The 16853-nt window shown below is 38.4% G+C and overlaps 1 protein-coding gene across 19 annotated transcripts in view; it reads left to right on the forward strand.

Moving 5' to 3' along the window:
* The window catches only part of mycbp2 (MYC binding protein 2), a 158368-nt gene that overhangs the window by 3776 nt on the left and 137739 nt on the right, over window positions 1-16853 (forward strand). For all 19 annotated transcript variants that reach the window (XM_052026820.1, XM_052026823.1, XM_052026826.1 and 16 more), the window contains exons 2-5: window positions 9171-9250; window positions 12719-12930; window positions 14030-14183; window positions 16611-16807. In XM_052026820.1, the coding sequence (XP_051882780.1) occupies window positions 9171-9250; window positions 12719-12930; window positions 14030-14183; window positions 16611-16807 (643 nt within the window). The remainder of the gene's footprint in view (window positions 1-9170; window positions 9251-12718; window positions 12931-14029; window positions 14184-16610; window positions 16808-16853) is intronic.

Genomic DNA, 16853 nt, shown 5'->3' on the forward strand with positions numbered 1-16853 from the left:
ATTGTAGTCTTGAGTGGCAAGTGATATTAAAGCACATAAGGTATTAATGATTTAATTTGATTTTGACATTTTGAATTTATTGAAAAAGCTTTACCCTGAAAGCCACATCAGTATTCTCATTTTTATAAATGTGATAGAAATATGGCATATTTTGGAAAAATGGTAACCTGCCTTTGTACATTCTTGAGATCCATCTGTTACAATATTTTAAGTCTATTCACATGTCCATAATTTATATACAACCTTAAATTTTGCCTACTTGAGTTCAGCATCATAACCTAAACATTTCATATGCATGTCTTAAAATAGTTCATTTTTTTCAGAAACTGAATTTCAGCAATTAAATGAACTGAAATTGCCAAAACATCAATGCATATGAAAAAAAGTGGAGAATGATTATTTTAAGGTGCAAATTCTTTAAAGTTACAGTAATAAATGAACCATGCTTACAATTATTTTGGGGCAAAATCAAATCCAGGGATTCATACATATTTAAGAATATTACTATATCTTTTGCTTTGCAACCTTTGAACTGTCAGCTCTTGGGTCAGTAATTTTAAGGGACAAATTGAAATGCTGCCTCATTTTTATCTTGTAATTTACATAATCTAAATGAACTTTGGATATTATTAAGACCAACAAAGCAAAGAACAACACCCCATATTCTGCCTGGGCAGTCTACAGCCCCATGATATCATCAATGAATTTTCCAATTTCAGGTAACCCTTGCCTCCTGTGTTCCCCTCTCTTTCTCCCTCTGATCCACCCCTTGTCCTCCCATTTTCCCACATTCTGTCTCTTTCTCTCCCCCCCCCCCCCCCCCCCCCCCCCGGCTCCAGTTCCATCCACCTTCCACCCATGCACTTCACCCATTTGTTCTGCTCCCTCATCTGGTTCCATCTGCTCATCTCCCCAATATCGCCTTCCTTTTTAGATTTGAGCATTTGCAGCCTTTTGTATCGCTGCTCATCACCCTCCATCCTCTGTCTCCACCTTCACACTCCCTCCCCCCACCTGGGTCCATCTGCCCCTCAACCTTTTCCTTTTCTGCTTCCACCTATCACCCACCTGCCTCTGCCTCCCAATTCTGCCCCTCCCCCACCTACCTACATCTGCCTATTATTCCTCATCTCTCCTCAGTTCACCTGTCACCCTGTCTCACCCCTCTCCCCTTTTATACCATCTACCTTCCCTTTCTCCTCTGTGCCCTGATACAGGGTCTCTACCCGAAATGTCAACAATTCCTTTCTCTCCACAGATGCTGTTTGACCTACTGAGTTTCTCCAGCAGTTTTTTTTTGTGCTGGGTATTATGTTTGGTTGTAAAAATCATTTTTTGTATTTTGCTTTACCTTTTAATGTTAGGGAAATTGTGGTGCACTTTTGAGAGAAGGGTAGGTTACATCTTTCTGGTGATTTAATTTTCAAATTTGTGATTGGTTCATTATTTTTCTCCATTTTATATAGACAGCAAATTATAACAAGGAATAGCTGAAATTATACTGGAACTTGTGTTTCCAGTAGGATAGGTACAGGCATTTCATTTTTTTTTGGCTATAAAAATCTATATGGACTAAATTCAGACATTTAGTCCCAAAGTAGATAGGGGAAACAAAATCTGGCCACACGTGGACAATATGGTTGGTGTAGGAAATGGAAATGTTTCATAATGGTGCAATTACAAAGTGTTTAATTGGAAATGGTATGCACTGGATTCTCGAGCATAATTTCACCTTGTGCGAACCATTGGTAGACTTGGCTATATTATAAGACTGCAGCATTTTGAGTTAAAAGTCATGGCACATTAACTTAATAACAAGTCAATTTTTAATGTTTTTAAATTGCAAAGCTCCATAAGGACTGCTTTTGTTAAATTGTTAAATGCATTTGAGGTTTATTTTATGTGGAATAAAATTGGAATGCTCAGATTTTGAACAGTTAGCTTGTTTTGAATTCAGCTGCATATAATGACAATATTTCCAAGACAGTGGACATAATTGTTGATTCACTTTCGGTTAAGTCTGCTGACTGTATTGTGTAAGTGACTGCATTGAAGCAGAAAATTTGTGTATAACTATCCACAATTCATTGCATTTCTGGTGAAAATGCACTGCTTAGGTTGGGAGAATTTTCTACAGTTCAATTTTCCTCCACTCTTTAAACGGCTTTTGAGTCCCACACTGATATTGTTAACTGCGCATTCAACTGTTTGCTGTTAGCCCAGATGTTTATACTGCTCAGTATCCAACTCATTGGCAGATTTAGGGTTGTCAGTTGAGATTCTGTTTGAATTCACATGCTTTTTGTAGGTAGTAGCATGTGTATCTTATTTCGTATTCTGCTTTTAGATTGGCAAAAGATTAGGCGAGAGTTGTCTCTAAAACTTACAATATTTCTCTCTTCTATTTTAGAACTAAGATTCTGCTCAATTGTAAAACACAGCAGCCTCACAGCTCCAGGGACTTCTGTTGCATATGAGTGATTTGCATTGGGAATATGCAAAATTCATATAGACTCATTTTAAGTTGTAATGACTGTTACTTCATGTGGCAATCTATAATGCTAAAACTGAATAGATTCCTTTAGTCTTGTGCCAGATGAATGTTTTGCGTTATTATTATCGACTAGTGTGATTCTCATTTTAAGTACAATATTTTTATGATATAAATCCCAACATTGTGATATCAGTGGGCAATGAAGCTCGTCATTGGGGTGTAACTGAGTTCTTGTTTTTTTATGAAGAATTGAACTAGATTAACTTTTTTTAAAAAAGTTTTATTTACATATTTACAATATGTAGATAATTTCCTGAAGAATATTTACTAAATTCAAATTATAACATGACTATCCTTGTCCAGGATGCACTCCAGCTCCTGCAGTGCCCACTGGTCCTGGAAGGCCTCCAGGGAACCAGTGGACACCACATGACGGGGATGGACATATTCTCGGAAGTGAGGTAGATGGTCTGCTCAGGTAGAACCCTTGTCCTTTATTTTGATCTAGTTTAATGCTTCTGTCTATTTTGAAAGCTGCAGTAATAGAACAAAAGACAGCAGATGCAATCTCACGAGCTCTCCACTCTGCTTTGGAGCACCTGGACAACAGCAAAACATACATCAGGCTACTGTTTATCAATTACCGCTCAGCGCTCAACACCATCATTCCCTCAGTGCTAATAACCAAACTTCAAAACCTAGTCCTCTGAACCTCCCTCTGCAACTGGATCCTCGATTTCCTTGTAGAGAGACCACAAGTGCGGATCGGCAATAACATCTCTTCCTCACTGACTGTCAACACAGGCGTACCTCAAGGATGCATGTTTAGCCCACTGCTCTACTCTCTCTATACACATGATTGTGTGACTAAGCACAGCTCAAACACCACCTATAAATTTGCCAATGACACCACTGTTGTTGGTAGCATCTCAGATGGCGATGGGGAGGCTTATAGGTGATTGATGTCGCAACAACAACCTCGCACTTTACGTCAGCAAGACCAAGGAATTGACTGTGGACTTCAGGAAGGGGAAGTCGGGAGAACACACACCAGTCCTCATTGAGGGGTCAGCGATGGAAAGGGTGAGCAGCTTCAAGTTGCTAGGTATCAACATTTCAAAGGATCGATCCTGGGCCCAACATATTGGTGCAGTCACGAAGAAGGCATGCCAGTGGCTGAACTTCATTAGGAGTTTGAGAAGATTTGGTACATCACCAAAGACTCTTACAGATTTCTGTAGATGTACGGTGGAGAGCATCCTGACTGGTTGCCTCCAATGCACAGGATCGTAAGATGCTGCAGAGCGTTATAGACTCAGCCAGCTCCATCACGGACACAATCCTCCCCACCTTCGAGGACATCTTCCAGAGGCACTGCTTCAAGAAAGTGGCATCTATCATTAAGGACCATCACCATTCAGGACACACCCTCTTCTCATTACTACCATCAGGAGGAGGTACAGGAGCCTGAAGACCCAAACTCAATGATTCAGGAACAGCATCTACCCCTCTGAATCAGAATTCTGAATGGCATTATTGCCTTCATTGGTTGGGACGAGTTTTTTTAAACCCAGAGTGGTAAGTGCCTGGAACGGGCACCTCCTCATTATTCCTGTTTTTTGGCACTATTTATTTATTTTTTAGATTTTATGTCTTTGCACAGTACTGCTGCTGTAAGACAACAAATTTCACGTCATATGTCAGTGGTAATAAATCTGATTCTGATTCATTCTTGGATTCCCCATTTGACATGATACCAGAAAGAAAATTTGCATAAAGGCTTCATTATTTATTAAAAGGCCACATTTCTGTGGGTCTTTTGTGCAAAACAACTGTATTTCTGGTGGTTTCCTGCTTAAGAGACAGAAGTGATGTGACATTTCTTAGAATGTGCCATCAATGTTTGGCACTTCCTTTCAGTCAACCTGAATTATGTACGTTATTTAAGTCGGTTGGAAAAGTACAAGCCAGGTTAAGTTTGGAGCAGTCTTGTCCGGTTTTGAGTTCTGCTTGAAATTTTGGGAATGCCCATAATTTCATTTATGTATAAACTTATTTTAATATACCTGCTGTAAATTGCACTTTATTTGGTCTCTTTGTTGCACCGGACTTAATTGACCACAGTTGCTCCTTATTTTTGGTCTTGGTTAACCAAATACACTCAAGCTGCCAATGGTAAGGTTAAAAATAGGCTTCATATTGAGGAGTTCTTCCTTTCTGGTGATCTCAGTTAGTATTTGGTTTGATGTCAGATTTGAAATATCATTGAATTGTTCAATTCTTAGATTTCTGGAACTGAGAAACAGTGTGCACAGACCTGGATGTTGCACTATACTAGTCATTGTCTAAGACTAGAAGGATTGATAGCCAAATTTGTACATGATGTTAAACTAAGCACGCTATATAATTTTGAGGCTGAAACAAAACCAAAGGACTGGTGATAAGGTGATGGATTGCTGAGCAGTGGCAGATGAAATTTGATGCCTGTTTCTAGGAGGTAACATGGTTTAAGAAATTGTTTGAATAGGGTTTGAATTGTCTGAATACAATACTTGTATGGATTGTATTCACCTAAAAGAGTTTGATACTTGCCCATGAATCAGTTGAAATACTATGTCAAATTTGCACAGGCATTACAGTGGTTATCGAGCTTTCTGGGAGGCTAGTTATTCAAGGGACTCTGGGGGATGGCATCAACATTTCCAAGTGCACGGTTAATCATTAAGAGGTTTAGATAAAGACAGAAGGATTCCAACCTATCATTAATTGAAGTATCTTTAGTTGCTCTTTACTGGTATTGGTGAAAATGGTTGTTATTAGAACAGTAACATGTTTTTGCCAACTATTTGACTTCCAGTTATGAGGCTTAATTCAGGGATAATCTCTGAGCATTGGGACCAATGATGGTGATCACTTTTGAGATCATTTAGCATTAGTCCAATGTAATTGAATCATGTGCTATAATGCGATGTAATTCATTATCCAAAAATATTGTAATCAATCTGACAGATTTGAAATCTGGGGTGGGGGAGGGGGCATGTGTTGAAGCATTGATGCTGTGACTTATTCTCCTTATTGTTGATTATAGTGAGGATGTATTGCACTATATAAAGTTGCATAGAAACCTCAAGACCAAAATGCACATTGAAGTGATGTTTAAAGAGCTTCTGCCATCTTGCTGTGAATTTTAATTGGTCATTGGCCTAATGGAGATGACCCTGGCATGGGGTGTATTGACTATGCAGTAAATGGTTAACAACATGCTGGAAATTGTGCTTTTAAAGTTGATAATGTTCATGGTTTTGACATAAACCTTGTTCTGGGGTTATAATATCTATGCCTGAGATGAACCCTTCCTGACTGGTTATATCTTCCAAAGTATGCCCCATCAAATGGTAACGTGCTTCTAATTACTATAGAACATAGAACTATACAGCATAGGAACAGGCCCTATGGCCTATGATGTCTGTGGCAACCATGATGCTGATTTAAATTAATTCCATCTGTCTGGGCGTGGCTTATGTCCCTTCATCCACTGCTCATTATGTGTCTGTGTAAATGCCTCTTAAATGTTGCTCTCATACCTGCTTCCAGCAGCTCCCCTGGTAATGCATTTTCAGGTACCTACCACACACACACACACACACACACACACACACACACACACACACACACACACACACACACACACACACACACACACACGTCCAACCTTTCCTTGTAGCTAATACCCTCCAATCAAGGCAACATCCTGGTGAAACTCTTGTGCATCCTCTCCAAAGCCTCCACATCCTTACCATAATCAGCAACCAGAACTGCACACAATATTGCAAATGTGGCCTAATCCAAGTTTTACACAGCTGCAACGTGATTTGCTGATTTTTTTTTATATGTATATTCAATGCTTTGACCAATTAAAGGCAAGTATGACATATGCTGCCTTTACCACCCTGTCAACTTGTGTTGCCACTTTCAGAGAGCTATGGGTTTGCATACTTTCCTCTTGAATTTGACATCCAAAATCCATCTTGCACTTGTCCAGATTAAACTCCATTTGCCACTTCTCTGCCAACTGGTCTATATTCTGTTATATCCTTTGACAAGCTTCCTCACTATCCACAACTCTTTTGTGTGGTCTGCAAACTTACTAATTAGCCTATCTACATTTTCTTCCAAATCATTTTTAAAAATTTTTTTTATATTATATAAAATTACAAACAGAGGTCCCAGCACTGATCTCTCTGAAACACCACTGGTTACAGATCTCCAGTCAGATTAACACCTTTTGTCTTGTTGAAGCCAATTTTGAATCCAGTTTAACAAGCCTTCATAGATCTTGTGTGCCTTAATCTTCTGGATTAGTGTGCTATGAGGGAATTAGTTGAATGCTTTACTAAAGTCCATGTAGAGAACGTCCACTGCCCTGCCTTTGTCAGTCATCTTCTTCACCACCTCAAAGAACAGTCAGGTTTGTAAGGCATGACCTTGCCTGCACAAAGCCATACTGACCATCCCTAATGAGTCCATGCCTTTTCAGATGTGGGTAAATCCTGTCCCTAAGAATCTTCGCCAGTAATTTCCTTACCATTGGTTTAAGACTCCCCAGCATATAATTTCCTGGTTTGTCCCTATTATCCTTCTTAAACAAAGGAACAATATTGGCTGTTCTCTGTTACCTTGCCTGTGGTTAGAGGATATAAAGGTCAAAGCCCTCACAATCTCTGCTCTTGCCTCTCTCAATAAACTGGGGTAGATCTCATTAGGTCCTGGAGACTTATTCACTTTTAATACTCTTCAAAAGATGCAGCACCACTATCATCACCTTGATATCGGCATCCTTTAGAATATCGGCATACCCCTCCCTGATCTCACTATCCTCCATGTCCTTCTTGAAGAATACTCACTTTGTATCTCACTCACTTTGTATCTCACCCACTTTCTCTGGTTCCAGGCACATATTCCCTCCTTTGTCCTTGAGTGGTCCTACCGTCTCCCTAGCTTACCCTCTTGTTTTTAATGTAGGTATAAAATGTCTTGGGATTCTATTTAATTCTACTTGCCAATGACATTTTAGCCCTCCTGTTTCCCTGTTTAAGTTCTCTCCTGATTCCTTTGCATTCCTCAAAGGCCCTGTTTGATTTCAGCTTCCTTAAACGCGCATTTGCTTTTTCTTTTTGACTAAATGTACAATATCTCTCCTCAGCCAGGGTTCCCGAACCTTGCTGTCCTTGTCTTTCTTTCTCACAGGAACATGGTGGTCCTGTATTCTGACCAGCTCACCTTTAAGCAAGTCCCACAAGTCAGATGCGGACTTGCCCAATAATAACTGCTCCCAATTTACTTTCCCCAGCTCCTGCCTAATACTATTATAATTAACCTTCCCTCCATTTAGCAGTTTCCCAAGAGATCCAGCTGAAACATCTTCACAGCATCCATCTTGTCCAGCATCACCAGGCTTAATTCTTCTAAACATCAAATGTATGTGTCCTTTTTCTTTGCTCTATCTTCCCTCATGGTACAGCCCCTTGTTCCAGGAATCAATTGGTGAACATGCCAGGAATTGGCATAGTTTATCCTTTCACCAGTGATAGACTTGGTCAGCCAGAAAATCTAATACATGAAGGGGAAAGATCATGAAATAGTTAAGTTAGTTCTGCTATAACTTGTGTTTTTGTAACGCAACTTGGTTATAATGTGATTGATGGATTTGGGAACACTATTTTCATTATGTGGGCTGCATTGGTTATAGTGTGATCATGATCATGAAAACCTGTTTAAATCTGTGCTTTCAAGGTAACCACAACCTGTTCTGGTATAACGTGACTTTCTATAATGCAAGGTTTCTTAGGAACATAACTATTGCATTATAGCAGAACTACCTGTACAACATATGAATGTTTCAAAATGTAGTCTCTGCACTGTCAAAAAGGTAAATCAGTTGACTATGTAACATGGAGACCCAAGAGACTGCAGATGCTGGAATCTGGGCCAACAAACAATCTGCTGGAGGAAGTCAGCAGGTTGAGTAGCATTTGTGGGGCAGGGTGGGTAGGAATTGTCAGCATTTCAGGTCGAAACCCTGCATCAGGTCCCCTGGCTTCCTCGAGCGGGTTGTTTTCTTTTTTGCTGACTATGTAACACAGTTGTGCTGCTCTCCAGCTTTTTGAAACTAATGAGAACAGCTACTGTGAATTGGAAAAGTGGAGCATGCAAATTCTACAGTTAAGATGTAACTAAAACTAAATGAGTTTAGTACCACACAAATTAATCACGATTTCATGATGGCCATGTTCACAGTAGCTGTGTTCTACTGCAGATGTGTATAGATTCGCAAATTGGAAATGTGAAATTATTAGACATAACGTATATTTTTCCAACTGTGCTAATACTGAATACAGCAAAGGTATTATCACTCATCTTAATAAGAACATGTCAGCATCAAAGCAGAATTACAAGGTAATCTCATTCTGTAAAAGTGTGATCTGACTCAAATTTATTTTGATTTTTTGTTCTTGTCTCTTTTTTGAAAGACAAGCCTAAGCTTCTGGAAGTATAGGCAGCAAGGATAATTGGGAGGGGGGTGCACAGGGGTGGGGGGGGCGTGGGAGGTGGGATCAGGTGGAAGGATTGGATTGTGTCATATCAAAATGTTAAAATTAATCACTTTCTGTTTCAGAAATAAAAAAGCTTTGAGCAAGAAAAAACTTAAAAGGAAGCAGAAGACCAAATCAAAAGTGAAAGCACGATCGAAGGCAAGTGCATCTATTTGTGAATTCGATTGGAAAAAGAACAAGTTGAAATTGTGGCAGCCAGAATGTTCATGATTAGTAATAATGGGTGTGAAATACCCTTTAGCTGACCTGGCCCTGTGCATTGGTATGCCTCAACCCTTGTGGCTCTCCTAATATCCATCTCTTTGACCAAGCTTTTGTTATCCCATGTAATACTTTAAGTTTTCATTTCTTCCCTCCCTGTTTCTCACCAATTGTTTGGGACTGTTATCTTTGTTAGAATTGCAAGTTGTTCTGTCTACTTGATTGCTATTCTTCCAGATGATTTTTTTTCTCATTCAATATGGTTGTTCTTCCCAGTACAGTCCCCAGTGAGTAACAGAAGGAAGTAAAGGATGATTTTGTTATTTAGATGAGTGAAGAGCACACTTAGCATTGTAACTGAACAGCGTCACTGAAGAAAACTCTAGGATGATGATGCAGATAATCTTGGAATAGAAGATTCCCTTCTTGAGGCAAGGGAACAACTGTAATTGGTTTTAATTTCTTTCCCATTAGATTCTGGATTGGGTCTTTTACACAGGCATGTGGTGGAACTATTAAGTGGATCTGAGGCTCCCTAACCTTGACCTCAATCAGGTTTCTATTCACTTTATGAATAAAAGGTCAGCTTTACGTGGTTTTGCCTAGAATGCTCAAGTAGTGGAGTTACTAATATCACAACACTATCTATACAAACCAACAGTGAGACAACATTTCTGGAAAAGTGCTCAGTGCTAGAGAAGTGAGGAGGGTTCTATTCCCTGCATACAGTCAGTGAGGTTTGAAGATTTTTTTTGTCGGCGAGTGTTGGATTAACGTGTAATATTGTTCCAAAATCTTGAATTTGATTTTGGAGGTGAAGACATTGAGGAATAGTCTGTGTGGAAGTCGTTTGCTCAGGGAGTGTTGTCTGAAGAATTCTTTTACATTCCTTAAATGTTTTGATTTTTCTCACTAATCTTCTGCTGTGTTACTTTTTCTCTCATTACCTTGATTTTGGATAGTATGTTGGGCTTCTTATCTAATTAGCCATTATTTGTGAGTTTTAACAATGGCTGTTGACAGGTAGTTCAGCCATGACAGTTTTTTTTAAAAAAAAGGTCCCCCTTCATTACGTTGCTAGAGAAATCGCATTTCCAATAAGAAGTGTTGAAGTTGATCAGGAGTATTTTAGTTACTATTTGTATACCCAATACGTTTAAGGATGTGTTTTGCAGGATGCTGGGTGGTAAATCTAGAGAACATTTGAGTGGCCAAACATGATCTTCTCAAAAAATCCACATTGCATGTTTTTATTTTTGTAATGTGACATAGGAGGATGTGGAAGCTTTCCATCATGCTAGTAAGGTGAGTAACTTTTTGGCATAGTTTTTGGAGCAAAGTATAATTTTATGACCCTCGACCATTCCAAATCATGGAATCTGACAGGAAATCTTTTGTAGAACTACATTTCTTAAATGGCCCTTGGCAGTATGTATGAATGAAATGCACAAATGTTAAACCAACTACCTTGCGATACTTGAAGAAAATGATTTGCCTGTTAGCCTTAATTAGGCATAGTCCTCTTTCCACTGTAAAGTGCGGTAGTTGTGAATGATTACTTTCTAGTTGCAATCCACTATTAGAGCAATTATTACCATTTTGATACATGATTCCCATGCGCAAAATAATAAAGTAACTTTTACTACCATGCATTGTGTGCAATGTGATTTAACTTGGTCATCAATCACAAGATCCCTTTGGTCCACCATGTTCTTTTGGGTCTCCACAGCCAAATTTTTCTGATATTTTCTTTTGTTCTCATTTCTTTCTCCTCTTTTCACTCCCTTTCTTTCCCTCTCCCTTTAACACCCTGCAAAACCTCCCCCATCCTTTTTGCTTTTTTCCCTCACTCTATTCAAAATCTTGTAGTACATGACTGTATGATTGGATTTATTTGGAGGAGTTACAAAACTGCAGAATTATTCCCCATCTGTCAAGTTAATTGAGCATATGTGCATGCTAATAGTATAATATTTAGCTTGCACAAATCAAAGTTAGCAATGATCTTTTGGTACTTGCTGTTTGGACTGGGTTTTGCTGGATTGGCTAGTAGTCATTGAGCTACCAGCAAATTTCAGTTTAAGTGCTACTAAACTTTGGGACCCCAAATGTTGAACTTGCAAATTTAATGTGCTATTCTCTGCTGAGTTTGCTGGTTTGGCTTTAATTCTGGACACCCTATGGAATGTAGTGTTGGAAATGGACCTTGTTTGAGATTACCTACCATTCACACTATGGATCTGCTTTCTGATGCTCTGCTGGGTTAGATCTGACAGAATTAGAAAGCCCATTCATTGGAATGGGAATTGTGTTGTTGTGAATTCTATAGACAGAAATTAATTGCATTTTTTTCAATGATTTGTTAATTCTATTTTTGGACCATTTCTACTTTTAATGGTCATTAATATTTGGAAACACTGAACATTTTGACAAATGGCAAAGCTGGGGCATCGCCAGCTGTCGAAGGTTTTCCAGAGGATTTTGTGTTTTTGTGACCCTTATTCTGACGCTGTTTAGGCTCTCACTGAACAGCTCTGGGATAGTCTGGGACAGTGAGATTGATTTTCCAGATCCAAAGAAAGTGAATGGGAAATGAGTGGCAAGCTAAACTTAAGAAAATTCTGGTCTTTGTTTATTACATTTTTCATTTTTAATCATGTTGATCCAAAACAATTCAATTAGTTTTTTGGGATTCATTTTAATAACATTATTCATTTAACTGAAATCTTGTGCACATCCTCAGTTTTTTGTCCAAAGAATTCCATGGTCTTGCTTCATGCCTGCTTGTTTGTACTTGTGTTTTTAAATTATGCAAACATTATCTGAATAACTTATTTATCTGCATTACTTTTCTCTCTCCAAATTTTAATGATCTTATTCCCTTTACTCTTGGCAGTGATTAAGATTTCATGTCTGTGAACCTTATCAGAAATATCCTGATTTTAATTTTTCCCCACTTTTCTCTTTTTCATCTTTACCAATGGACAGTTTACAAAAAAAGGCAATTGTTTATTTCTTGTTTCAAACTTTTGTGCACAGTTTGTTCTGGTTTCTCTCAATGTTACGTCTTTCTGAAACTGACCACCGTTCTGCCATGAATACATTTTATAATGCTTTTTTGTGAATAATATAAAATAAATGACTCAACTTTGCACAATTAGATGAGTCGATGTCCATGTTGCCAGAGTCTCGTGTTATCTGCTTTCTGATGCTGTGCCAGTTTCAGTCCATCTGGTTAAAGCAAAATTTATACTATGGCACAGCAGTTTTGAAGACATCCGTAAATAAATTGATGATTCTCTCAAAATCTCAGCTAGATTTTATTTAACATTGTTTCTTATAAATTCATACTGATTAAGGATTTGAGCCACAGTATAATTCAAAATGATTGCCTTTTTTCTTCAGACAGAGAATTTGGAAAATGCTTCACCAATTCCAGATATCAAAATCCACAGCAACCCGTCAGCCTTCAATGTTTACTGTAATGTGCGCCAATGTGTTCTGGAATGGCAACGGAAAGAAGCATCCCTGACTTTGGCCTCAAAGAATTCAGTCCAGAGTGGAGATTCGGACAGTGATGAGGAAGAGGAATCAAGGGAGCCACCAATTAAACTACCTAAAGTAAATTCTGTTTATTGAAATGTACTTATTGATGAACTGAAGTTGTTTGCTTTCAAATGCAATGCTTTATACTGTTCACTCAGTTTTTAAATCCATAAAGTATTTGATAATGAACAGTATTTCTGTGAGGATATTCATTTTTGTCTTCCTTGGCCATCCCATTCTGTGGCACAGATACACTTGAAGTTGCAAACTGCTCCCATAAAAAGGACTTGGATATGTTCAATTGTATATTTCAAAAATCACTAATATCTTTGTAGGAACTTTGTCCTATCTTTCATAGACAAAACTGGAAGTGACCCAGTTGGCTACCAAGCACTTTTTAGGTCTTGTCTTCACAAGTATTGTATCTGCCGAGATGACACCTTTTGCCCTTTATTGCAAAATTAAGTGCTGCCGATAAATATTCCAGTCAGCTCCATACAAGGTGCAGGATAGAGTTGTTTTGGTGTCAGTATCTCCAAATAGTCAATTAGTGTTTTCCCATGCCATTTTGTCTGGGCTGGTAGCAGAACAGATGATATGCAAGCAATTTATTCTGCATGTGCATTATCTTGAAAGAAGTTAAATCCCTGCACAAAACCACCAGTGTTCTAGATGTTAAATTCCCCCACTCCTTTCCGATAAGAGCATTTACATATCATGTGAAGTGAAGGAGGAGACAGGGTGAATCTTTGATTTTTAAACCATTTTTAACTTTAATAAGTAGTAAGTTTTTCCTCAATGCAGTGCATCTGTGCGAGCTTGAATCATGTATTCACCTTTATGATTAGGCTTCACTTAAGTTTATATTTGCTAGTATTTTCTTATTTTAATTTTCCAAGATGTTGGTCATGCAGGTAAAAACTCATTTTTAAATTTCATCACTGTCACCAAATGGTGACAAATCAAAACTGAATGGGGAAAGTAATAATGATAACTTCAGTCTTTTGTATGGTGGTTTATTATCTGACTTGAAATGAAAAATGATTGTTGTAATCCACTAGTGTTTATAACAGTTAAAATTGTGTTGCGTGAACTGTGCTATTTGCCTTCCTTAAGAAATAAGAATAGCTGTTATTTATTCATGTCTGTTTACAAGTACATATTCTTTTAACAGATCATAGGAATTGGACTTTGTGGTGTATTTGAGCTTATAAAAGAGACAAGGTTCTCTCATCCTGCACTGTGTCTGAGAAGTTTACATGCTCTACTTGACATGCTTCAGGGGCAACAGCCAGAAGGCCTCCAGTCAGAGCCACCTGATGTTTTGGGTAAGGTTAATAAGCTGAAATTCTGGATTAATGAGATTTGTAAATTAACAATGTTTAATGAACTAAATATTAATTGGATTGTCAGATAAAAATGAGTTGTACTGCAATGAGTATTCTTTCATATAAGATGTTGAAAGTACATTAAGAGCAGAAATTGATTATATTTTAGCATTCCTACTCGTATTGATGTCATTTTGTTGTCCCCAACGAGTAAGATGAAACCAAACTGCCTAATTGCCACCCATAAATCTGCATGTGTTCAGCAGTATGATGGAAATTGTTGTTAGTGCTATTAAACAGCACTTTTTCACTCATAACCTCACACAGACAGAATATGGCTTTCTTTGCTGGACCTTCTAGGTCCAGGTTTCCTTACCATCTCAGTTCAAAAACAGCGCAATTCCATGTGTGAAGTGACAGTCACCACCATTGCCATCAAGGCAGCATTTGACTGGAGCATTAAGGAGCTCTGATGATAAAGTTAATGGGAACCCAGGCAAAATGCTCCAATGGTTGTAATTGGTGGAGAGATTCTTGGAGTGGTTTCCTGGGCCCCTACTTCCCACTTCAGCCACCTCATCCATCATAGGGCAGAAGTGAGATGTTCGCTGATGATTAGATAATGGTCGGTGTCATTCCATCTTTTCGGAGAATGAAGCAGTCCGTGCCTTTGTGCAGCAGGACTTCTGGCTAATAAATAGCAGGTATAACTTTTGCACCAGAAAAGCGCAAGCAATGTGATATCCAATATGCAGGAATATAATCGGCTAGCTTTGACATTCAACAACATTGCATTAGTGAGTCCCCCTCTGTCAACACCGGGATTCCCCATTGACCACAAACTTATTGAACCATTTAATAATGTGGTTAAAAGAGCAGGCCATGAAATGAGTGTCTTGAAGCAAGCAATTTGCCTTCTGATTCTCTATCTATAAGGCAAAAGTCAGGAGTGAGAAAATATTCTGCATGTGCCCAGATGCATTCAGTTTCAACAATACTTGAAGATTGGCACTTCCAGGACAAACCAATGGTACCACATCCGCTAAGCTAAATACCCCTCCCATCACCACCATTGTTGCACGGTGGCTGCAGTGCATATAAAATGAACTGGGGACTCACCTAGGCTACTTTGACACCACCTCCAAAACCCACTATCGCTATCACTAAAGAAGAGGGTGTCAAGCACATGGGAACATCACCACCTGCAGGTTCCCAGCCTAAATTGGCCATTCCTCCTTCATTTCTTGGCCTGAGTTCTGGGGCTTCCTATACACAGCATTGTGGAAATAATTTCACCAGAAGAGTTGCAACAGATCAAGAAAAAAATTTGCCATCTTTTCAGAAACAGTTGGGATTCAACGCAAAATATTGGCCTTGCCAATGGCACACTCATTCCATTAAGGAATAAAAAATTAATTCAGACAGTGGAATGTAAAGATGTTTGTACCCCCTGTTGTTCTTGCCCTATGCTTTACAGATAAAGCTATGGTTGTCATTCTTTTGGATGGAATCCTCTTTTTGTATTTCTGATTTGCTCCACCAAGTAGATCTCATGAGGATCCCTAAAGATATCAGATTTGACGTGATGTAAGTGTTAGGCTTCACAAGCTAAGTAATTCAGCAGAGTTAAGATGATTCATGCTGTAGGTAATTTTATATACTTTTCTTTTGAATTATTCAATGCTTGTCATGTAGAGATAATAAAAAAAAAGGAAATTACCACAATTCTGAAGTGTTTCTGAAATCTAAGTTCGTCATCTGAAGATGCATCAATGCAAATGCAAACTGGTTGGAAAAAATATTACTTCAAAATCTTTAAGGTAAAATCTTAAAAACAAAAGCGATGCTTATGGCTCCTGCTGTACAAGCCACAAGAGCTTGGACTTGAGAAATACATGCATTAAATTATAAATGATCAATTTCACAAAATAACATCCTGATTTCCATGCAGGTGAAATATAATTTGTCTTTCAAAAATAACAAGAGTATCAATTTCAGTATTTCTTCATGGTAGTGTTGTATACTTATTAAATGCAATTTAGCATTCAGCAGCATGAAGCCTGTATTACTCTGCATGTATGAATGTCAGCATCAGCAGCATCATTGTAGGGATCTACTAATTTGATGTGGGAACTTGGTGGAAAAACATTAACTTCTGGGCTCTGCTTTGCAACTCTGGTTTAAGAGTTACTTACTTGGAAGTCTAAGGCAAGCTGTTAGTCCTATATCCATCTGGTCATAAACTCAGGACTTTCAAAGAGATGACTGAAGAGATGTCTTCAGATTAGTATTGGTATAATGTTGTGTATGGGTAACAGTGAAAGATTTGTTCCTATGTATTTGATTCTATAATAACGCAATGCATTGAACCATCTGTATCCAAGTAATAATCAGTCTTTCATCTGATTATTTTTTTTTTGTCCACAGAATCTCTCTTCCATTTATTGTTAGAAACAACGATACGAAGCACTGGAATGGCGGATAATATCAGCCAGTCCCTTACTGCTTTTTCTTGTGCCTGCCTCTTCAGTTTAGTAGTTGCTTGGGGAGATACAGGCAAGATCCTACAGGCTGTGTCAGCAATTCTTACTAGTAATGGCAGCCATGCTTGCCAACCTATTCAGGTAATGATTTTGTTGATAAAGATGTTTTTCATTCTACTAAATGTAC

This window comes from Pristis pectinata, chromosome 11 (assembly GCF_009764475.1).
Source record: "Pristis pectinata isolate sPriPec2 chromosome 11, sPriPec2.1.pri, whole genome shotgun sequence".
Lineage (NCBI taxonomy): Eukaryota > Metazoa > Chordata > Chondrichthyes > Rhinopristiformes > Pristidae > Pristis > Pristis pectinata.